The sequence below is a fragment of the Mus caroli genome, unplaced genomic scaffold (genome assembly GCF_978045245.1).
Source record: "Mus caroli unplaced genomic scaffold, Mus_caroli_1 scaffold_20, whole genome shotgun sequence".
Classification (NCBI taxonomy): Eukaryota; Metazoa; Chordata; class Mammalia; order Rodentia; family Muridae; genus Mus; species Mus caroli.
The window spans coordinates 18,536,693-18,559,937 of NW_028227275.1; the positions used below are offsets into that span (position 1 = coordinate 18,536,693).

The 23,245-nt window shown below is 51.7% G+C and overlaps 1 protein-coding gene across 4 annotated transcripts; it reads left to right on the top strand.

Annotated features, from left to right (window-relative positions):
* Window positions 1-615: 615 nt before the first annotated feature.
* On the top strand, window positions 616-23,170 carry Hps1 (HPS1 biogenesis of lysosomal organelles complex 3 subunit 1). 4 transcript variants are annotated; one of them, XM_085833828.1, is made up of 20 exons: window positions 616-670; window positions 1,866-1,953; window positions 2,230-2,391; window positions 7,127-7,264; window positions 7,491-7,633; window positions 8,714-8,822; window positions 10,778-10,938; window positions 11,206-11,329; window positions 11,828-11,914; window positions 12,052-12,121; window positions 14,130-14,179; window positions 15,405-15,572; window positions 15,666-15,845; window positions 16,860-16,921; window positions 17,334-17,468; window positions 17,552-17,616; window positions 18,498-18,643; window positions 20,478-20,591; window positions 22,037-22,119; window positions 22,567-23,170. In XM_085833828.1, the coding sequence occupies exons 3-20, from the start codon at window positions 2,275-2,277 to the stop codon at window positions 22,727-22,729; spliced, it is 2,115 nt and encodes a 704-aa protein (XP_085689954.1). In that variant the 5' UTR covers window positions 616-670; window positions 1,866-1,953; window positions 2,230-2,274; the 3' UTR covers window positions 22,730-23,170. The 4 variants fall into 4 exon arrangements, 3 of the variants coding, with proteins under 3 accessions (XP_085689954.1, XP_085689955.1, XP_085689956.1); XM_085833829.1 differs by lacking the exon at window positions 616-670 and adding an exon at window positions 691-847; XM_085833830.1 differs by lacking the exon at window positions 616-670 and adding an exon at window positions 1,335-1,424.
* The last annotated feature ends 75 nt before the right edge of the window (window positions 23,171-23,245 follow it).

The following is a 23,245-nucleotide window of genomic DNA, read 5'->3' on the forward strand; positions in this document are numbered from 1 at the left end:
CATCCCTCCATGGCCTCTGCATCAGCTCCTGCTTCCTGACCTGCTTGAGTTCCAGTCCTGACTTTCTTTGGTGATGAACAGCAGCGTGGAAGGGTAAGCCGAATAAACCCTTTCCTCCCTAAACTGCTTCTTGGTCATGATGTTTGTGCAGGAATAGAAACCCTGACTAAGACACGTGGGTTCCGTCCCCTGGAGGTAAGTAAGGGAAAGCACCCACAAAAGGGTACCTTTCACCTACAACTAGGTTCGGCAAAAAAACGAACGCCTGGGAAGGGCCCTGTGAAGGTGCAAGGAAACCTGGGTTCTGGTTCCATTTGTTCCTTCTTCAGCAAGGTGGTTTCCTCGGGGGCCTCAGTTGCCCCTTCTGTAAATCTGTGGGGAATCCCTTTAGCTAAATCAAGCAAAAGAGCCTCCCTCTAGAAGAAATGTCACCGGCACTCAGCAGGTGCCTCTAAAGGCAGCGAGATACCTACTTATGCCAGGGTGAACGTGGCACCGCTCCCTAGCGACGGGTGACCAGCAAGCACAGTAGCCTGAAGGGAGAGCAATGCCTGACGGGGCGGGGCTCGAACCCACAAAACAGGCCCGGGTCATGTGGCTGAGTCACGTGTCCTACCCGGAAGCGCGCCGCAGGCTGGCTACACGCTGGGCGGTGCGAGCCGCGGATCGGGTACGTGGGCATCGTGGGTGACCGAGCGCAGCCCTGGGTCGCCCCTCGGTGGGCACCTCCGGCCAGCTCTCCCAGTTTGGAGAGGCCGGGGCACCCGGGGAAACCGGCATCAGTCTCATGCCCTTTTGGAGCCGGCGTCACAAGCCAGGCCTTCGTCCCCGGGAGGAGAGGGGGAGGGTACGTCAGAATTTCTGGGTGTCGTTGAAAGAGTGCTAAGCAGCTGTTGGGCGGAGCCACGCAGTGACGCGGAGCTAAGCGGCGCGGGGAGAGACTCCCTCCTAGGCCAGCTGCTCCTGCTGGAGCATCACAGGCTCTAGTCCCCAACCCTCGCACCCACCCCCCAACTGAGCTGTGTTAGGCGGGACAGACGCCACGGGGCCAGATTGCTAGGGACAGTGAGAGAACTGTGACCCGGGTGGTAAAAGTGGGTGCAGGGCATTTTTCTCAGAATCGCCCTTCTCTTCAAAGTTTCCTCTTTATAGAGCAAAATATAAAGAGAACAAAGATCAGAAAATGAGGTTAGCAGCCTTTGATAATAATCGCCGCAACCGTAAAACCCGATACCCACCGAAAAGTATGCGGGTACTTACCGGAAGTTACCATCAAGGCAAGCCCGAGGGTGGTGCAGCCAGGCTCAGAGTTTCATTGCTTTCAAAACCCCCAGGATCGAACCTTCCTCCTCCGCCTTAGATTCTTCTTGCCTGTTATCAAAATGGGAGGATTCCAATACTGGGCTGAGGTTGCGACCTGGCTGGTAGGAACCCCGTAACCCGGTAGGAAGGTGCAACAGTGCTCTGTTCCCTGGCCTCCCAGGAGGAGTTTGAATCTCTGAGTTGAATGGGACCTAGGAAAGCCCAAACCAGAACCAAACCCGAATAACAGCTTTTCACTGGGACTAACTACTTCCTGCCAGCTTGGGATGGGTTGCACCGCTCCCTGGGGCTGCTCAGGATGGGATTGCTGACCCCACCTGTGTGTGACTGAGTGACCCAAATATAAACTGTCCAGTTGCAGAGGAGGTCGGAGCTAGTGTGTCATCAACGCTTGCTCCACATGAAGGACACCTTCTAGCTTGTGGTCCTTAAAATGGGGGAACCTGTGACTTCTCAGCCCTTGTCGAGGTTGTCCACTCTCAGGAACAGGTGGCAGTGGAAACCAGACCCTCTGAATGCCTTCATGCCTTTTCTGCCTTAAGCATTTGCAGGCCCAAGGATGCTGTGCTGTTGTCTGCTGACCTGGTCAGAGTCTAGCTCCTCGGAAGCCCTGCTGTGTGCTTTGCCAAGGTAAACCATGCTCCTCTCCTGGAGGATGGAGGGTGGAGAGGTGGGCAGCACCCACTTGAAGAGCAGAATGAGAGGAGTGAACTGAACAGCCACATATGCAAGGAAGTCTTTGTACACTTCTTCCCCATCCCCCTCTCCAGCCCTGCCCCCACCCCCCATGTCACTACTTCATTGGGGGAACCAAAGACAGGAACCCCAGAAGGGCTGGGTGATGGCGGGCATGCAGCCAAGGGTTCCGTGAGTGTCCAGTGTGTTGAAGCCCATCTCCTTACCCAGGCTGAACTCACAGATGTGACCTTTGCCGCCGCTTTCCCCTGGAAGATGAAGTGCGTGTTGGTGGCCACCGAGGGCGCAGAGGTCCTCTTCTACTGGACAGATGAGGAGTTTGCGGAGAGCCTCCGGCTGAAGCTCCGGCAGTCAGAGGATGAGGAAGAGGAGGTAAATACAGAGCAGGCTGTCCTGGTGGAGGTGGGGTTGGTAGAGGAGCCACAGAGCCACCCGAGGCCATGAGGTCCCAGTGCTTTCTCCAGGCAGGCGGGAGGAGTCCGCAGGGCCTGTGCCTGACCAGCAGGGGCAGCCTTTTGATGTCTTGAGTACTGTGATTTCCTAACTCACTGTCTGGGCCAGTAACTGGGGAAGGGGGGTAAATTTTAGCCTCACAACAGGGAGACTTGATGTCAGGTTCTCTTGGGTACGCTTGGCGTACCCATAATGATTAATTTTTAACAACTCTATTAAGTATAACTAGACCAACTGTTATCTGTTCACATTTAAATTATATAGTCTGATATGTCTATATCTGTGATTCCATCACAGTCAGTGAACTGTCTGCCACCCCAAAGGCTTTAACACCTCTTTCACTTCTTTTCTCCCTAAGAGTCAGTGAGCCATTGCTGTCCGGTGCGTCTGTTATGTAGACCTATCTAGAACAATCATACACAGCAGTGTGGGTACATTTCGTGTTGTGGTTGGCTTGGGCTGGCTCTTTTTACCTCAACGTGACTCTTTGCCATGTCTTCATCTGTCCTAATTAGCGCCTATCAGTCAACCAGTTCTCTCATATCTATAGACTGTAATCTGCTCCTTCATTTCCTTCTTGGTGGACGTTTGACTTGTTTTTAGGTTTTGGTTATCATAGACACGTTGGCTGTGAACATACATTTTTGTGTGGGTTTGGACTCTGTGGGTGTTTGTTGTTGTTTTGTTTTGTTTTATGCATATGGATGTTTTTCTTTCATGGTTTGTTAATCCTGAGATTTGCAAGAGAAAAACCAGTCCCACCATTTTGAGCCGAATTTGAAGCAAGCTTTAATTAAATACTGACTGGGATGGGCTTTGGTCAGGACTGTCCCCTGGAGTTCCCGGCTGAGTGGCTCTGAGACACATGTTGCAGGGGCTTATAAGGAGAAACCCATACAGCCACCATATTTTCCCTTAGAGTGTAGTTATTTTCAGAGAACTACAACTCCCAGCATTCCAGGAAGTTACCTGGTCCTCTGGGGTGGGTGGCCTTATAGGTTAACCTCAGGTGTTAACAGTGTATCTTCATACCATGTGCATGCAATGCCCACTGAGGCCAGAAGGGGGCACTATATCACCTAGAATTGAAGTTACCGGAAATTGTGAGTTGTGTGGTTACTAGGACTAGAACCCAGATCCTCTGGGAGAACAGCAAATGTTTTTAACCACTGAGCCATCTCTCCAGTCCCTGTACTTCTTAAGAGGCCCCCCAAACTCTCCACAGAAGAGGTATCCACCATTTTACGCCCCACCAGCCGCTTTCCAGTTCCTCATTGATACTTAATATACATCCTTTTTTATTTTAGCCAGTTTAATAGATGTCAGCTAAAATCTCGCGTTGTATTTTTCATCCTTCAGTGAGTAATGACTCTTGGCGGCCTCTCCTGTGCTACTTTGCTGTATCCTTTTCCTATATTAGATCAGTTTTCTCAAGTGATCCTTATTGAATTTTTAGAGTTTCTTACATAGCTCAGACATGTCTTTTATTAGATCTCCGTTGCAAATATTTCCTCCCAGATTGTGGCTTGTCTGCGCATGCTCTTGAGAATGCCTGCAGAGAGCACGCGTGTGTAGTTCTGATAGCGCAGTTTTCCAATTTGGCAATTACAAATTGTGCTTTTGGTGACATAGCTAAGAAATCTCTGTCTAACCTAAAATTGCAAGGAGTTTCCCCCATATCTTCTCCTGGAGTTGGTTTAGCTTGGGGTTTGGTTTGGTTGGGGAGTTTTGTTATCTTCATTATTGTTGAGTTTTTGTTTATGTGCGTGCATGCACACACGTGTGCACATGCCACAGCCCATGTGTGGTGGTCAGAGGACACCTTGGTTTTCCTTCTGCTGTCATGGGATCACACCGAGATCATGAGGCTTGGCAGCAAGCATCTTTAGTTAGCCCCTATTGCTATTCAAACAAGATTTTACTAGGTAGCTCAGGCCAGCCTCTAACTTGCAATCCTCCTGCCTCTACCTCCCAAGTACTGGAATTATAGGCACACACCTCCATGCCAGATTTAGGTTTAGATTTCATATTGAACCTAATGAGCCTTTGCCTTGAATGTAGTGTAGCATATAGCCGGAAGCTATCCTGTATGTGGACATCCAGTGTATTTAGTATCGCTCAGAAATAGCTGCCGTCTTCTCTTAGATAACTCCCATTGTGCATTTCACAGGAATCATTTATTTTGCATTTTTCCAGGGTTAATTTTGGGTTAAACTTTTTGTTTAAAGATTTACTTATTTATTTTATGCATATGGGTACACAATAGCTGTCTTCAGACACACCAGAAGAGGGCATCAGATCCCATTACAGATGGTTGTGAGCTACAATGTGGTTGCTGGGATTTGAACTCAGCACCTCTGGAAAAGCAGTCAGTGCTCTTAACCACTGAGCCATCTCTCCATTCCCGGGTTAAACTCTTTTATTAGAATTGCAGTGATCAAAACATTCTTGCATTTCCTGGTACACACAAATCTAGCTGCTCCCCCAGAGCCAAGAATAAGGCAGGTGCCTGGCTAGACTCACTGCCTCCCCGCCCCCGTCCACATCACCATGAGCATCAACATCAGTATGGTGATGCCCTTGTCCATTGTTAAGAGGAAACAAGACTGACTCAGGAGGTTGTGGATATTCAGGTGATTTTCTCTAAAGTAAAAACCAGGCCCGTCTCTTTAGCTCTTTCATCTTTAAAAGTCAGCACATCTAATCTTTAAGAACCTATAAGAAGTATTTCAGTTCTTTTGTCTAATTAAAACCTGGTACAGGGCCAGGCAGTGCTGGTGCATGCCTTTAATCCCAGCACTTGGGAGGCAGAGACAGGTAGATTTCTGAGTTCAAGGCCAGCCTGGTCTACAGAGTGAGTTCCAGGACAGCCAGGGCTACACAGAGAAACCCTGTCTTAAAAAACCAGAAAAAAAAAAAAAAAAAACCTGGTACAGGAATAAAATCCTGTGTTTTCAGTTCCTAAATAGCTAGCATAAGGAGCGAAGTCCCCGAGTTCTGATGTGTGCATGTCACACTTAGTTTCCGCTGAGTAACAGGAGCTCTTGTGGGGAACCTGAGAACACACAGTAGGTTTTAAGAACCTCATAGTGTCACCACCTAGTGCTATTAGCTCTTGAACAAACCGGCTTTGGGGCTTTACCTTTTACATGATGGGGTTAGATCACATTTATGTTTCATTTCTCGATTTTTTTTTTCATTTCATTATATCAAATCATTTTTGCATTTTGTTAAATGAACACAAAGGTGTAGTTCCTAAGGGTACCATTATATCCAAACATTTGAATAAATGTATTTGCATTGAATGATTTCTGTATACATAGATAGCTATGTATGTGTATTTATATACATATATGTGTGCAGGCACACACAAACATATATCCTAGCTAGCTGTCACTGGGAATGTTTATTTGTGCTTGAATTTCATCATTTTGCCCAATTATTTGATATAATTATTTCTAAAAATAAAAATGAGTTGAAAGCCATTCAAAAACATTTCAGCACTGTATCGTTTTACCAATTGATATATAAGAATATTTCTTTATATGAAAAAAATTAGTCACAAAAGATTCTCAATTGAAAAAGTTACTGCTTTTATTTCACTGTAGGGTAAGTCACTTCACTCAGTATAGAGTTTTTAAAATGACTTTCAATATAATATATGACAGTTAAAGAAAACAATAGAATATTTTAAAGGAAATAATAGAATTTTAATAAATCACCAACATTTGTTCCTACCTATGCTAGGGGATAGTTGTTTAACAATACTAAGAGCCTGAAGTTTGCTGGCTTCTGGGGGTGCAGCAGCAAGTGTAGCAATGTGGTCCCCACTCTTAGGGAGTGAAGGTCAGGGAGCCACCATGAACAGTCAACTGTAGGTAGAATAGACACCATGCGATTACACTGAGCTCCACCAGTGACAGCACTGAGTGGGCTGAGTGGCTGCGGTGGGTAGTCCCAGGGTGCCAACAAAGAGGCTGGCTCTCTAGCAGACCTCGGGGTGGGATCCAGGCCTAGCTTCTGAGCAGTGGGAAGGTTGGCAAGGCAGCTGCCCGGGCCTCTGCTGCTCATCACCACTGGGCAGCCTCTTGGTTCTGTTTTCAAGGTGAGGGGCTCCTTCGTTCTTTATGCATTTCAACATTCTTCCTCATGAGGAGCCTACTCCCCCAGCCACATTTAAGAATCGGCAAGAGCAGCGGTTTCCCCCTTCTCCTCACTCCAGCATTCAGCTTCCTCCAACCGTTCACAGGCTCTTGTATCTGCTGCTCCCTTCTGTTGGGGAAGGGAGGAGGAGCAGTGGGGATGATGGAGAAGAGTGTTGGGGAAGGGAGGGGGAGCAGTGGGGATGATGGATCCGGACCCTGAGCTGCAATCACTGGTCTGAGCCCACCCTCCTAGGCACCACACAAGGTCTGGGGTAACTTGCCTCCTACCTGCCCCATCAGGATGGCAGTGGCCCCTTGGGCGGGTCTGACGCTGCTGGCTCTCTTCCTGTAAGGCCTGGGTCTTGTTTGTTCCTTTGTCCCAGTATCTGACATACTTTCCAACATGCCCAAGCTATGACTGTGTCCACCTTGTTGGTAGACATCATATCAGTGTCAGCACACCGGGCATCTGTGCGGAGTGGGCTATGCTCTGCTCTCCCTGTCTGCAGCTCCCTGTGCTGGAGGATCAGCTCAGCACCCTCCTGGCCCCAGTCATCATCTCCTCCATGACGATGCTGGAGAAGCTCTCAGACACGTACACCTGCTTCTCAACAGAAAACAACAACCACCTGTATGTCCTGCATCTGGTGAGTGTAAGACCCCGCGGCCCGCAGTGGACCACAGTCCACATCTGTCCAGTCCTTGGGAGCCAGATGCCTCTTTCTTGCCTTGGACTGTAGAGATCTTTGGAAGGCAGAAACTGCAGTGTATCAGAGTCCCCTGGGACTCTCTCAGTCCTTACTCTCTGAGACCTGGAAGGCAAAGGGAGACCAGGGGACCCAGGGGACCAGCTGACACCGTGACCACCTACAGTTTGGAGAATGCCTATTCATCGCCATCAACGGAGACCACAGTGAGAGCGAGGGGGACCTGCGGAGGAAACTGTGTGTGCTCAAGTATCTATTCGAGGTGCACTTCGGGCTGGTGACTGTGGACGGCCAGCTCATCCGGAAGGAGTGAGTCATTCCCCCACGTCCCCCAATCGTGTCCCCTGTGAGTCAGGTCTCTAGAGCTCAGGAGTGCCATCGGCTCTGATTTCAGTCTGCAGATGGGGACACTGCAGAGAATTTAGGCACCCTCCCTAGTGCACCCAGCTGTTTAGCAGCAGCAACCACCGGCTGTCCCAGCCTTGGGCTTCCCTACTTCAGCGTTCCGACATTACACGGGGATTCTGCTCATCTCTCCTGACTTCTCAAAGAAGATGTTTAGTCTCCATACAGAAAATACACAGTCCCCTCCACCTTGTGTCATCCTGGGCCTACACTAAGAACCTCGGTGGCCGAGAATGATGGCGTCATGCATCACAGCGTACATGGAGCGAGGAGGGCCGTGGAGGAGGGTGGTTTGAAGTTAGGACTCACGGAAATAAGATTCAGAGTAGAACTGCCTGATTCAACCGCATGAAAGGAAAAGCCTCAGGGTTTGAGACGCTCGCTGTCTTTTGAGTTTTGAGGCACTTGCTGGATTCGCCAAGCATTGCTTTCTTGGGTCACTTCAGCCCTGTGGCTGTGATGTCAATAATGCAGGCTATAGCATAGCCGTGGGTGCCTGAACACAGCCATGGTGGCAGCGCTGGCTAATAACCCTGAGTTGAACCCTGGTTCTGAGACAGCCCTGTGGGGCTGTAAGAAGTCTAGGAAATGGAGGTGCATTCTTGCCCCTTTCTGACTTGTCTTTATTTCTGTCTCTACTTTTTGTTGTTGTTGTTGTTTTCAATGTTGGGCTCAAACTCACCCATGTTAGGCAAATACTCTACCACTGAGCTATACCCCAGCCCCATAGTGGTCTTATATATCCATATAAGAAGGAGTCCAAGGAATGAAATCATTTCCTCCAGGGCCTGAGCCCTGGTTCCCTGCCCACGCTGCTGACTCACACCAGTACACACAGCTGGCTCTGTGCACGCCTGGCTTCTGTGCACATGGCCGGCTTGACCACTTAGGTGTCTGATGCTGACCTGGGACAGGATCCTTGGATCAGGGCCGGAGAAGACCAACTTTCCCACTGACTCTTGCCCTCCCTGGCTCTCCCCCCAGGCTTCGTCCACCCGACCTGGAAGAGCGTGCCCGGGTGTGGAAGCACTTTCAGAGACTGCTGGGGACCTACAGCTACCTGCGGGACCGGGAGCAGAGCTTTGCTGTGGAGGTGACTTGGGCCCAGGGTCATCAGGACTCAGGGGTGTCCGACTCGGGGGTCTTAGATCCTGGAGGTGTCCAGCTGTATGTTTTTACCATAATGGGCAAGAAGACAGCCAGACCCTGAAATTATCCCATTGTCCTGTTATTTTTTTCTGCCTGGGCAGCAGGCTATGTACTCTGGTATTCTGTTCCATGGTGAGCAACTGAATTCCGGGCGAGAGTTTCAGGGCAATATTTGGGGCTCACTGTAAGTTACAGAACCCTCTGAAAATGGCCTTCAACCTCACTCCTCCCAGGAAAAAACTACAGTGAGCTTAAACTAGAGTGGAAAGCAATGAGCAGAGGCAGCAGGCGAGGCAGGTGACCTCGGTCCTCTCTGCTCCCCTGAGGACAAACACAGGGTGTTTCTGTGGGTCTCACTCTCGGCATTTGTCAGATGAGCAGGTGGGCTCACTGAATGCAGGGGAGTCCTCACCCACAGATTCTCGCTCAGCAGAGGCAAGACAGAGCTGTGGAGTTTCAGCTCTAAGAAGGGCCCAGTGATACCGTGTGGCCTAAGCACTCTCTGAAAACTACTAAAGTAGAGGGTGTGTGTGTATGTGTGTGTGTGTGTCCATTTGCCTGTCTCTGTGTGTATGTCTGTCAGTGTGTGTGTGTGTCTGTCTGCCTCTTTGTGTGTGTGTGTATGTGTGCGTGTGTGTCTGTCTCTTTGTGTGTGTCCCTTTACATGTCTGTGTGTGTTTGTCTCTGTGTGTATGTCTGTCTGTGTATCTGTGTGTGTGTCTGTGTGTGTGTGTGTGTATTGCTCATAGTTAAAGATAGTCAGATATACAAGGAAGGAAGCTATCATAGTGAGCCAGGATATCAGACAATCAGTTATCAACAGGTTTGGATACCAAGAAGTTGGAATTTCTGGATTAAAAAAATACAAAATGAAACTCTTAAAGATGTGAAAAAGAACACCACAAATAGAAATAGTGAAAGGCCCCAAAATGGCCAGGCAGATTGAAAAAAGAACTCTCTCGCAGGTAGTGTAGAGATGAAAGGTGATTGGTGGAACAGCTTGGGGTGGGTTGGACAGCCAGTGAGATGCAGAGGAAAGGCTCTCGTGAGCTGGGATTGGATCGGAAAGCATTTGTTCTCACATCCCGCTCATTCATACTGCCAAGAAATGTACCTACTATGTGCTAGAAGATGGGCCAGACCATGATGCCTAAAGACACCCCCAATCTTGAGAGGAAATCAGACATGCCTACATTCTAAACACACAGCAGAGTGGCCTGGTGTCTGTTCACTTCTCCATCAAAATCCACGGTGGTACAAAAGATGGAGTGGCCAGCTCTGACTCGGGTACCAGGAAAGGCTGATGTAGTTAAGATGAAATCCCAACCCCTCCCCAAACCCACCAGGGCCTAGAGGCTCTGTCATTGTCTACCTTGGGTCAGCTTGTAGAAGTCAGTTCTCCCCTCCCATCTGTGGCTCCCAGAGGCCTGATAAAGGCATGGCAGTGGGCACATTTACCTACGGAGTCATCTCGCCAGCCCTGAGAAACGGCTTAAGTGTTCATCGCACTTGCCGTCCACTTGAGTTGCACAGCAGTTCTGCAGACTGTCTGCAGATGTCATGCCGTTGTGTGCATGGCCTTTTGCTTCTCCTCTGCTCTGTCTGGCAGGCTTTCTGATCCCTCAGATATCGGTTTAAAGGTCATCTCCTCAGGGGCATTTCTTTGAACACTCTACTCTAGTTCAGTATTGTGTGTTCCTGCTTGGCACATACTACAGTTGATTTTTCCATATTTCCTGCGCACTGTTGGAGACTGAACCCTCACAGGACCCTCGTCCATCTTCCTCTCCCCGCTTCCCCACACCAGGCTCCTAGTGTTCGTTCCCTATGGGCGGTGGGAAAGCACCCTCCAGCCAGCATGACCCGCCAGTGACCTTTCCCTCACTCATCCCTCGATAGGCAGTGGAGCGGCTCATTCACCCCCAGCTCTGCGAACAGAGCATCGAGACGCTAGAGCGACACGTGGTTCAAGCCATCAACGCCAGCCCCGAGCGGGGCGGTGAAGAGGTCCTGCACGCCTTCCTGCTGGTGCACTGCAAGCTGTTGGCTTTCTACTCCAGGTAAACCTGAGGGCCTGACCTGAACCAAAACCCTTCCAGACTCTTATGGGCAGTGAAGCGCCCCAGGTTCCAGTCTCCACCCTTCTCAGGAAATGGTTCTAACCAACACTTGGAGTCTATCGCTGGCCGCTGGAGCCTTCCTAATGATAACTTTTGTTTTATATATAATTTTTTATTTTTAAAAATCGGTAGGCTAATCTTCTTCAGACCCTGTATATCTCCAGCAAGGTTTTAGTTGCTCACAGCCCCCCTGCCCTTTGTCTGCAGCCATGGTGCGAGCACCCTGCGCCCCGCAGACCTCCTGGCGCTCATCCTTCTGGTGCAGGACCTCCAGCCCTCCCCAGGAACCACAGAGGAGGAGGAGGAGGAGGAGGATAGCAACAGCCCTCAGGTCCCGGAGCACAAGGAGAACAGGGGGACATTTGTCTTGCTGCTCTAAGATAGAAGGACTCTGGAACAGGTGGTCTGGAGGGTTGTACAGATCCAGAGAGTTGGCGCTGTTTTGAAACTTGGCTTTTCCACTTAGCCGTGTGAGCTGAGCTCACACTCACTTGCCATCTCAGGTGGCCTGGAGTTCCTTGTCCAGGTGGTAGGGACTCTGGGGACAGGGTGTTGTCACTCATGCGGCTCATAGAGAGCCTTGCCGTGCCCAGCATGCTGTCAGCCTTGCCACACTATCGCGTGTCATCAGTGATGCCAGGCTACACAGGTTCAAATACAGCATGTCAGACTTTCTAGGATTGGAGGGCCCTGGACAGCGGGAGGGCCATGTCCCCAGGCCAGGGCAGAGAGGGGGCATCTGTGAAGAACTGGGAGATGGGGCTGTGGGAGCGGCCAGGTCAGCCTCACTGACTGCATCTCCCTGGCTTTCCCACTACCTTTCCCCCAGAGGAGACCCAAGAGCAGCCAAAACATCCCAGTGCAGCAGGCAAGGAGCCAGAGCACCTCAGTCCCCACCAGGAGTTCCAGGGAGACAGTACGTGCTGGGTCCTTTGGGGGGCGTCTCCATCTTACCTCAGGCCAGGCCAGGCCTTTCCAACTTTCCCCAGGAGGGCTTGGCTGAACCTGTTGGGAGAGGCTGCCTGGCATCTAATGTGATATCTTCTTTTGCAGGACACAGACAGCATCTCCCTCCCTGAAGAGTACTTCACTCCTGCTCCTTCCCCAGGCGATCAGAGTTCAGGTGACGCCTGTGGAGTGGGTGGGTGGGTGGCGTCACGGGGCAGAAGCCAGTCTGCAGCCTAGAGAGGGTGTCTTGGGGGTCATTGTGTTCTGTTCCTTGTGAGAGACTGAGTGCGTCACTTAGACTGCTATAAATCAGCTCTGTGGCAGCCTTCCCCAACAGCCCCAGTTTGAATTCAAACAGTGCTAAGGTGGCTGGAGAGATGGCTCAGCAGTTAGGAGCACTGGCTGTTCTTCCAGAGGACCCAGGTTCAATTCCCAGCACCCACATGGCAGCTCACAGCTGTCTGTAACTCCAGTTCCTGGTAATCTTACACCTTCACAGCCTCATGCAGGCAAAACACTAATGCACATAAGGTAAAAATACATAAATCTTAAAAAAAAAAAAAGCACTGCGCAAATGGTATCACCCAAAACTCTGTGCTTTTAGATAACTGCATATATGAGTTCTCTCTCTGCTTCTGTGATCTTTATAATTAATAGTTAAGTTAGCAACTAAAATTAAGCAATAGTTCACTTGACTTCAAGCCCATTTTAGAGTATAAATACTCAGTTACAGAGGTTTTTTTTTAAAACCTTACCTGTTTTTCCAAGATCTGTGGGTGAGTAGTAAAAACTCACTATTAACGCTATTAATGTTCAAATTGCCGTTTGAATGCACAGCATCGCTTAGAGGAGGAGATAAACCAACTGCCAGCCTGTCATCAGCAACAGGAAAGAACCAAAATCTTAGGACAAAAGGAGGGAGCCTGTGGCTCACCCACCTGACAAGAGACTGGCTTGCAGAAGGGACACATTAGGAACTATTTTTAAAAGAGTTTCTGTGAGGCTTCCCTAGACCAGTGGCTCTGAGCCCTGGCTGCACTCAGCACAGCCTAGCCAATCTGAGGACCTGGGGCCACGGGGACCTGCGGTGTGCGCTGAGCCCCACCTGCAGCTGGCCACCCCTGAGGAGCTTCACAAACCACCAAAGCTGAGCTCATTCCGAGATGGTGACAGAATTAAGTTGCGCTTTGGTGGGGCTGCAGGATAGCTTCCCTACAGAGGACCCCAAAGGACTTTCACATATGGCTCAAGTTGAACACACTGAGCTAGGTGTTCTTAGGAACCTTAGTTAGGGCTGGGCTGGGCTTTGGGGTACCTGGGAGACTCAGAAATTACAGACTGATTTGTATGGTCAAACATTTTTCCTGGGGGTGGAGCTCATAGCCTTCTTTGGCTTTTCTAAATACCTCATGCCCCAAGGCATAACTGCAGCTTTGCATGGCCTCAGCCTCCGTTACACACTGCCTTACAGTTCCTTCCCTGTCCGTCTCCACCCTCCTCTCTCTGGGCGGCTGGGTTTGTACTCCTCAGAGCTGTGCATGTTCTGGCATGGAGGGAACTCCCCGCTTACAAATGGAGCAAGGGAGTTCCTAGGTTGCAAACACCTGATGTACAAATGGATGACTGCAGTGCAAGTCGTTTGTAAACGGAGAGTCCGCACGTGCCAGAGCTCTATGGGTAGCTCTGAAGCATCCGAACCTAGCCACCCAGAGTCGGGGAGGCAGCTTACAAATGAGGGCTATTTACAGTGAAGTGCAAGAAAGGATAATATTACAAACATGTAATATTTCAAATACTTAGTGGCTTCAGTAGGCTGGTGAGCCGGATAGGAGGGAGATCAAACTCAACTCCCTGCACACAGTGGGTGCTTAGCAAGCTCGAAATCTGAAGAACTGGACGGGGAACGCTGACTCCCTATGCAGGAAAACCTGAAGGAATAGAGGGCAGAGACAAGGAGGGACTGGGGGACAAGGGAGGGTCTGAGGAATGTGTCCCACCCTACGACCAGATGCCTGGTGAGGGTTCAGTACCCGGAAGGCAGCTTCTGTTCCTGCTGCTTTAACCCTGGACATCCAGAGCTCGGGGCCAATGGCTGGAGCTTTCAGTAACCTGGAGCCCCTGGGCTGCAGGAGTGGGGGATGGGCCGCGGGCTCTTTCCACAGCTCTGTTCTCACTTGTGGCAGGTAGCCTCGTCTGGCTGGATGGTGGCACCCCGCCCAGCGATGCTCTTCAGGTGAGTCTCCTGTGTGGACTCCTCTGGCCATGCTGAGGGCCAGAGTTCCCTTCTGGGTAGCTCCAGCAACCGCAGCTGCCCCCCACACCACAGCCTCCTCGGCTCTGGAAGCGGGGCTAGGGAGAGCAGCGAAGGTGACCCCCTCCCCAAGTTCTTGGAAATGAAGAGCCAACTTAAGTTTTAATATTCAAAAATTAAAGTTTAAATATATTTCTTAAATTTAGATAGGAGAAGTAACAAAAGTCAGATGTGGAAGGGACTGTCTCGAAGACCCACCCTTGAAGATGGAATATGTTCTAGTGCTTGCTTCTGGCCATTTATTTTGTACACACACATTCATATACACAGATGCACGCTCACACATGCATACTCATACATACACACACGCACACTCACACACACTTTGCATGAACATAGTGTGCATAGCTTATGCATTTTTCTTTTTCATAGTTAGAGCCCACTGGGCTTCATTGTCCTTTCTACTGAAGCGTTCGCCTGTCTGCATAGAGCCCTTCAGTGTTACTTCAGCATTATGTGAGGGGGTTTCTAGAGTCCACCCATGTACATGTCATACTTACTCAGGAACTCCCAGAACAATGAGCACATGGCTCTCCACTTGTTATTGTTGTGTATAACTAGAGGGACCTCCTTACAGAGACATTCCTGTGGTATCTCTAATGACTTAAGATTTCTTATACATGCAGAGCCCCTTAGCCCCACCCCAGGCTGTAGACCGTTCATATAGTCATCTTGTGCCTCTTTTTCCCCAGTGTAACTGGGTAGAGCCATTGGGATGTTCTGAGGGTGACTGGAATGTTAAGCACATTAAAGCTCTTTCCTCAAGGCAGAGCTTTCCCCGGCCTGCCTCTGTATCTCTTCAGATGTTCCTTGACCACCCACCCAGTTCCTGTACCCCCTCCCGGTGCCCATTGAGGTATCCCGTCCTGTTTGGACAGAACAGCCCAGCAGAAGCTGAGAGTCAGACCACAGAGAATGGGAGCCACTCTTGGCTACATCATGGCAATCTAAGCAAGCCTGTTTCCTGTCTAAAGCACTACCCTAGCAAGGGCAGCTTCCACAGCACAGAGACCTTGGGGCTGGGCTTTATGGGAGCTATAAGTCGGGCAGGGAATAGAAGCCAAGGTGCATGGCTTCAAGTTGTGGATGAGCCTGGACCTTCCTTCCTCCACTTCCCACCAGACTGACAGAACTTCCTCCCCTGCAGATGGCTGAGGACACCCCCGAGGGGCTGGCGCCTCACTCCCCAGATCTTCCCAGCCCCAGAAGGATCTTCCTGGATGCCAACATCAAAGAAAACTACTGTCCCTTAGTGCCCCACACCATGTACTGCCTGCCCCTGTGGCCAGGCATCAACATGGTGCTGCTGACCAAGGTACCGAGCCACCAGCCCACCTTAGCAGCTCCCAGGCCTGCGTAGCCTCTCTCTGGCTGCCCCATTTCACTTGGCACCCACTCTTCCCGGCAGAGCCCCAGCACCCCACTGGCCCTGATCCTGTACCAACTGCTGGATGGCTTCTCCCTACTGGAGAAAAAGTTGAAGGAAGGTCAGGAGGCCGGAAGTGCCCTGCGATCCCAGCCCTTTGTTGCAGACCTGCGCCAGAAGATGGACAAGTTTATCAAGAATCGAGTTGGGCAGGAGATTCAGGTACGTCACTGAGGCTGCGTGTACCAGCTTTGGAGGAGAGGTGGAGCTGACCATGGGCCCAGCTATCAGGTCATCCCCGGTAGATGAGGGGCTCGCTCTGATTCTCGTCCGTGTATCCCTCGGTCTGTGGCCCTAGTCGTCCTCATGAAAGGATAAAAACCAAATAAGATTCTAAAAAACCAAAACTTGATGGTTTTTTAGAATCTTTTTCTAGGAAGTTGGCAAACTCAAATTATAATTCCAGTGCTTTAGACAGGAAACAGACTTGCTTAGATGGATAGCCATGACGTAGCCAAGAGTAGCCCGCCCATAAGCCAGAACTTGTGCGTCACAGGGCACTCTGCCTGCCAGGCTCCTGGAGAGTAGAGCCGTGTGGAGACTGAGGCCAAGCACTGAGCAGTATGGGAAGTCAGTGATGAGGCCATCACAGGCACCAATCACAGTCCACCTCGGGGAGGGGGTTCTCGAGCAGAAGGGTTCGCTGATACAGCTTGGGGCCCCTGCTGTAGCTGGCTTTGCCTGAGTCTGTTTGAGGAGCTGGTATTCATTGGAGCTAGAATGTGTGTTAGTCTGAAAGGGGCAGAAGGATTAGGGGAGGCAGAGCAAGTAACCGGAACCCTGCCTTGTCAGCGACAGCACAGTGTCCTAGAATGCCCTGGACATCGTGGTGGCACACCTGTTAGAATGTTGGCTTCTTGCTTAGGGAAGAGTCATCCAAGACCCCCCTGAAGCTACCCCAACCCACCGGCAGGCCACCTACAGCAGCCACTTCTTCAGACCCCAGCTTGTGCCCCCTTGAGGGACTCACCTGGCCCCTCTGATGCCATTATAGTCCATGTCTGTGCCCACCGAGGCCACATGACCTTCACCTGGCCCACAGAAATTGCTCTTTACATCATGTCCTGCTAAGTGACGGAGCAGGTGTGCCTGAGCATCAGGATGTAGGACGGAGTCTCCCCTGGACCTCCCTGCAGAGCCTGGCCCAGAACAGACCGGTTACCTTCTTCTTTACAGAACACCTGGCTGGAGTTTAAGAGCAAAGCCTTCTCTAGAAGTGAGCCAGGATCGTCCTGGGAGTGAGTAGCTGTACTTGGGGCAAGGGGGAGTTGTTCGGGGAGAGTTGCTACAGGGTCTCCTCAGGCTCTGGGGGAGAAGCTTGAGGATTTAACAGTGGCAGAGAGGGAGTCCCAGGGAGCTGGGGCCGGAACCACAGGAGGTTGAAGGGGACATGGACCTAGCACCAGGCACATAGGCCTGGGCTGTACCCAGATGCAGCACCAAGCAAGTGCCACTTAAGGAAGCCACCACTTGTGCTCGCTTCGGCAGCACATATACTAAAAATAGGAAGCCACCACTTATTAGCAGAGTGATATGGTTTAAGGAGATGCTGTGTGTCAGAGAACAGCAGGGAAAGCCGGGCAGCCGCCTCCCTGTTTGGTGGGGGAGGTGGCCATGAGCTCTGTGTGTCTTCTCCGTATCACTGCCCAGGCTGCTCCAGGTCTGTGGAAAGCTGAAGCGACAGCTATGTGTCATCTACCGGCTTAGCTTCCTGGTCACTGCACCCAGCAGAGGAGGACCACACCTGCCCCAGCACCTGCAGGACCGAGCCCAGAAACTCATGAAGTAAGGGTGCCATGCTTGAGGGCGTGGGAGGTGGGCGGGGCTTTTGTACAGCTACCTAGCTCCCAGTTTTCCTCCCTCCCCAGGGAGCGGCTTCTGGACTGGAAGGACTTTCTGTTGGTGAAGAGCCGGAGAAATGTCACCATGGTGTCATATCCTCTGCCTGGCTTAGCCAGAGGCTAGACATGTGTGTCCCACCTTGGTGTCCCACTGAGCCATCTATAGGAATAGCCCACGGCTGCATTTCAGAATCCCTGCTGCTCCAGAGTTACCTTAGAAGTCATCTAGGACCTTTACGTCCGTGATTTCCACCCATCAAGTGGCAATCCTTTTCCAGGGGTGTCAGGATGCTTGCTGTGAGAGCTCCCTGTATATCCTCTGTGGATGGTCACAGAGTAGTGACAAGGAAGGGCACCGAGAAGGCCTGCCACAGATGTCTCTGCATCCAAGAGACACAATCTGTACATTGTAGAAACTAGTTCTGTTGCTGATTTTCTGGGGAGGTTAACTCAGCCTTTCTGCTTTAAAAATCTCCCATGCTTCTGGACTCAGTCTCGTGGGACTTTGGTCCTGAGCAGGCAGATGAGCAGGAAGCCACAAGACCCATAAGCCACTGCCCTTCCATGGGGTTCCCCTCTCATATATGACGCTTTCAACCTCTCAGGTGTGAAGAAGAGGGCGGGCAGTCAGCCAGCCCATTCATCAGCTGAGTGGCTCGGTTCACACCACCAGCCTCGAGGCGTGTGTTTAAAGTCACTCCTGAAATGACCGGCTGTGACCATGGCTTCCTTCCCATAGAGTGCAGAACCACCTACATGAAATGTGAGATAGCGAGGACACTGAGTGGGAGTGAGGAGCTGAGGGAAGATGAGGTCCCTAGGGCTTAGTGGAGGCAGAAACTTGTGTCAACAAGCAGCCTGGTCTTCCAAGTCTCACCTCTGTACAGCCAAAACCCCATGACCAGGCCAGAGGCACCCCCGTCATCCCCACTCCACTGTCTCTGGCTTTTAAGCCCCTTAACTCAGGCCTGCACCTACCTGGAGGATTTCCCAGGCCTGGTCCACTTCATCTATGTGGACCGTACAACCGGGCAGATGGTGGCCCCCTCTCTCAGCCCCAACGAAAAGATGTCTTCCGAGTTGGGCAAGGGGCCCCTGGCTGCCTTCGTCAAAGCCAAGGTAACTGTCCCTCTGGCCCCCGGTGTTCTTTGCTGCTTCTCAGGGTAGGATACACTGAGGCCCAGCCCCCACTGTGACCCAGGAGAAAGAGGCTCTTCTGGTCTCTGAGGCACTAATCACTTCCGGTGTGACCCTGGCATTGCCTGTGTGCCTGGTTAACCCGCCATGAGTTCCTCAGGCACAGTGGCTTGTCCTCTAGACCAGTGGGGCTCGGTGCACACGGGCAGCCCCTCCTGGTGTACCTCAGTGTGCCTGGCGTCCCCAGAGTGCTGGCGCCAGGCCAGAGCCCAGCGTAAGTGGATGCGCAGCAAGGATCTGCTGAGTTGGCTGAACTGGAAAGAGTCCCGGGGGCCAAGCCATCTGAGCATCAGTATTTGATTTAATTTTTGCCCTGCTAGGTGTGGAGCCCAAGGACTCGTGTACTGAGACAGCACTCTGCCCTCTCTCTGAGCTACTCCCACACCCCAGCCGAGCGGATAGGGGTGGTTTCCACTCAGGGAGCATCTTTCTCTGTTCTTCTAATTTAATGACGCTTCTTGACAGACTGGTAGTTTTTGAAGGAAAGACTCCGCCATTTCTAAAACGTTGTATTTTTATTTCATCTATATAAAATGTATCACGATAGATAAGCTAGGTGGTGAGAGGCCAGAGCCGGAAAGCCTGCTCAGTTCTGGTTGGCTGTGTGGCCTTGACGTGGCTTGGTTATATTTCAGTTCTGTTTTAGTTCAAATATCCATTGCAGAGATAGCACCGGTGTAAAGGGTACAGGTCACTAAACACAGATGAACTCACTGAACTGGGGCAGAGCTGAGCCAAGCATGCCTCACACAGCGTGGCCAGCTTCCTCACCTACCACATTGCCCCTGCATCCTGCTCTGGGTAATGGGCTCTAGCCCATTGCTCTTCATTGTCTTCATCCCAGTGCTGCCCACTCTGCATGCACAGGGCTGTGTGACAGATTCTCATGTTGTGTCAGGTGCCTCTCTTCCTGCTGTTAACTCTTTCCATGCCTCGCCTGTAGCAACCCTATGATGCAGGCGGAGCAGAATTCACACAAGCCGTTCCCCGCTGAGTCCTTGGTCAGATCGGAGGGCTGTTATTGAAGTCATCTATTTCTGTGGTCAGGGTACATTCCTGGAGCTGGGAACTGATCCCAGTGTCTGTTGCAGATTTAATTAGATAGTATATTGTGTCAAGTACAAAGTAAAGACTGCATCCCTTCACTGAGGCTCCTGACAAGAGTGGGCTATTTCCCAGCCCTGGCACACAGTAGGCAAGCCTAGTAGAGCAGACCTTCCCTCAGGCTGCTCTTAGGCAGCCCAGGTGCCAACACTCGCTTTTGGCAGAACATTCCCAGGGCACGAATGTCCTTCAGAGCCTCTGTTTCCAGCCACTATAAAGTGAGCCTACGTTTGGGCCTGACCCCTAAGCAGGTGATGTCAGAGCTCGGGGCTCACTGTGCATTTAGGTACTTCCCAAGGCCTCCAGCACAGAGCCCGCACCAATTCCTCCCAGCCCTGCAGGCCTGGGCAGCTGGATTTACTCACAGTCTTCTTGGCTGTTTTGGTCTCAACGAGCAGTTTGCTAATCCATTGGGTTGTGTGTAGTAAAGGTACATGAAGCACTTCCACTTGTATTTTATCCCCATGGCAACTGGGGGGGGAGCCTTCTCAACCTCCATGCTGTAACAGTCCGTTCCTACAACGCTGACCCAGACAGCATCCTGCCTCTGAGAAGTCCTGGACCCCCAGGACCTCCACAGCTCTGTGCTGTGTTTTTCCTTGCGGAGGTGGCGGCCCTGAGAGTGACACTAAGCCATCTCCCCCGTCCCCAGGTCTGGGCTCTGGTCCGACTGGCGCGCAGGTACCTGCAGAAGGGCTGCACCACACTGCTGTTCCAGGAAGGGGACTTCCGCTGCTCCTACTTCCTGTGGTTCGAGAATGACATGGTGGGTGTGCCCGGTCTCTGGGCAGGACGGTCCTGAGAGCTGTCCACTGCTCTAAACCCTTGGATACCTTTCTTCTGGGCTGTTCAATCTGTCTGTCTCATCTCCTCTTGTCCCTGGTGGAGCTGCAGGTAAGCACGTGACTGGGGTGTAAGACTGCCCAGGTAGATGTGAGCCAACGGGAAGCACTCCCTGTTCAGAGGAAAAGCCATTGTACCTGGCTACTGTCTCCTAGCCGCAGGACTGTCAGTACTGTCACTTGTAAACAAAAGAAAGCTACACCATGACCTCCACTCTCTGGGAGGACCCAGGTGCAAGGCAGTTAACCAGCCTGTTTGAGGCTTGCCTCCAGCAGGGCTCAGGTCCCTCCCTGGGCAGTACCATAGACCTCACCCCACCACAGTACCACAAGGCCATTGGAACCTACTGTCTCTCCCTTCCCGCCCCCTTTCTCTTCCTCACCTCAACACTTCCCACTCACTCACACTAATTATCTAAAAATTACTCCTCCCTCCTCAGGGGCTCTTGTCCTCCCGTTCCTGTACGCTTCCTGGCTCTTGCTCTGTTCTCTCCGCTTGCTGAGGGTGTGTGTAACAACTCAACCTTGCTCTAGTGTGGTGTAGTTTCTTCATCTGTGCCTCACAACCGGGGGATGGTTGGGATGGGTTCTGCCGACCCATTTTACAGATGGGAACACACCGCTGTCTTGGAAATACACATCATGGCTGGGTCCACAAAACCCAGATGATGTCACTAGGAACCAAGATTCGATGTCCTGAGCCTTAAGTTCCTACTGTTCCTAAGTGCCCCAGAGTACTAGAGCTTCCAAGGACAAGTATTTTGGTGACTAGAGTGGCCCCGTGAGGCAGTGGAGTGCAGCCCAGCCATGGGAAGCCAAGTTTTGACCACTGACTGTGACACTCAAGCCACACAAGGGTCCCTGAACACTGCTGAGTCATCTCCCTATGGGACAGGCTTCACGGTGCCACCTGAGCCTCTGGTGGGAGGATCTGTGGACACTGTCATCGTGCCTGGCACTGTACATGTGCCCAGCTGGTCCTCTTCTCCCCTACCTTACCCTGCCCTGACAATTCCCATTTCTTCCAAAGCAGAGACTTTGGGTCTTTTGAGAATCCTTTGTTTCTCAAGACGCACACACACACACACACACACACACACACACACACACTCCTCCTGGGCCTTTGTGAGCGCCTCACTACTGCAGCCTCGCCTGTTGGTAACAAAAGCTGCACAGTATGGTCAGAACTGATCACTGGGCCCCATTCCAATGTGTAAGGGGTTGGTGGCTCGCTCTCTCCTTCCCAGGCAAGGAAGTAAGGCAAAAAGCCGGACCCTGCAAGGGCTCCCACACACCCCTTCAAGCCCAGCCCCACCCCTACACACTGCTCCCTCCCTCTCATTCTAAGACCATCTTCCCCCTCCCACAGGGATACAAACTGCAGATGATTGAGGTACCTGTCCTCTCGGATGACTCTGTCCCCATTGGTGTGCTGGGAGGTGACTACTACAGGTGACACTGACTGGCCCTGGAGCCACATGTGCCCCAGGGGTTGGTGGAAAGGCCTCAAGCTCCCATGGGCAATAGTCTTTCCAAGAGAGAGCAGCAGCTACCTTGATAGGATAGAAACCTGGTGGGAATCCCACATGAAGAGAAGAAGCATCCGAAACACACCCTGTTCTCCTGCTGCAGCACGGTCTTGGCTGCATGGGAAGACTTCAGTAGGATGGACACCCCCCCCACACACACACACACACACACACACCCTCTGTCAGCTAGAACACTGTCCAAAAATAGCCCCAAGAGAGGGACTGTGTCCTGGTGTTGAGCTTGAGCTTAGGGACATTAGGTAGTGTCACACCCTGGGCCATTCTGTGAGAACTGTGGGGTGGTCATTTGGAGACTTCTGTGGCCAGCAAGACCCCTGGCCCTGCCTGAGTCCTGCCCTGTCTCCTGCAGGAAACTTCTGCGCTACTACAGCAAGAGCCACCCCTCGGAGCCCGTCAGGTGCTATGAGCTGCTCACGCTGCATCTGTCCGTCATCCCCACGGACCTGCTGGTGCAGCAGGCCAGCCAGCTGGCTCGGCGCCTGGGGGAGGCCTCCCGGGTAACCCTGCCCTAGGCTGTCCTGCTTGCAGGCTTCTTCCAGTACCTTCTCTCATACTCCACTGTGGACTCCTCCACACGGGCTGCGGAGCAAGCCTTCTCTGAAGGACGGGGATGCCATGATTCTGTGCCCGCCCCCCAGAACTGTGTGGTCAGAGATGGCAGCAGCTGCTCTGGGCAACTGCCCTTCTGGGTGCCCGGGAGAGCAGAAGGGCGTCTTAGTGCTCAGGCTGTCTGAAGCCACCCCTTTCCTGCCGTTCTGCATAGGGTAGCTGCTCCCTATCCCAATCGGAAGGTGCTCCCTCTGGCTGGCGCCATTCCAGCTTGGCTCCTGCCCCCTTGCAACTGAGTGGATCCTGTTTCCTCACATTTGAACTGACAGCACCTACCTCCCAGGGTGGTCAGGAGGATTGCTGGACGTGCTCGGGTGCTCAATAAATGTTGATTCTTGTCATTATTCAAGCCTGTCCCTGGCCTTTCCTGTGACAGTGAGATTCCCTTGCCTCCTAAATACCATGATTTGGAAAAAAAA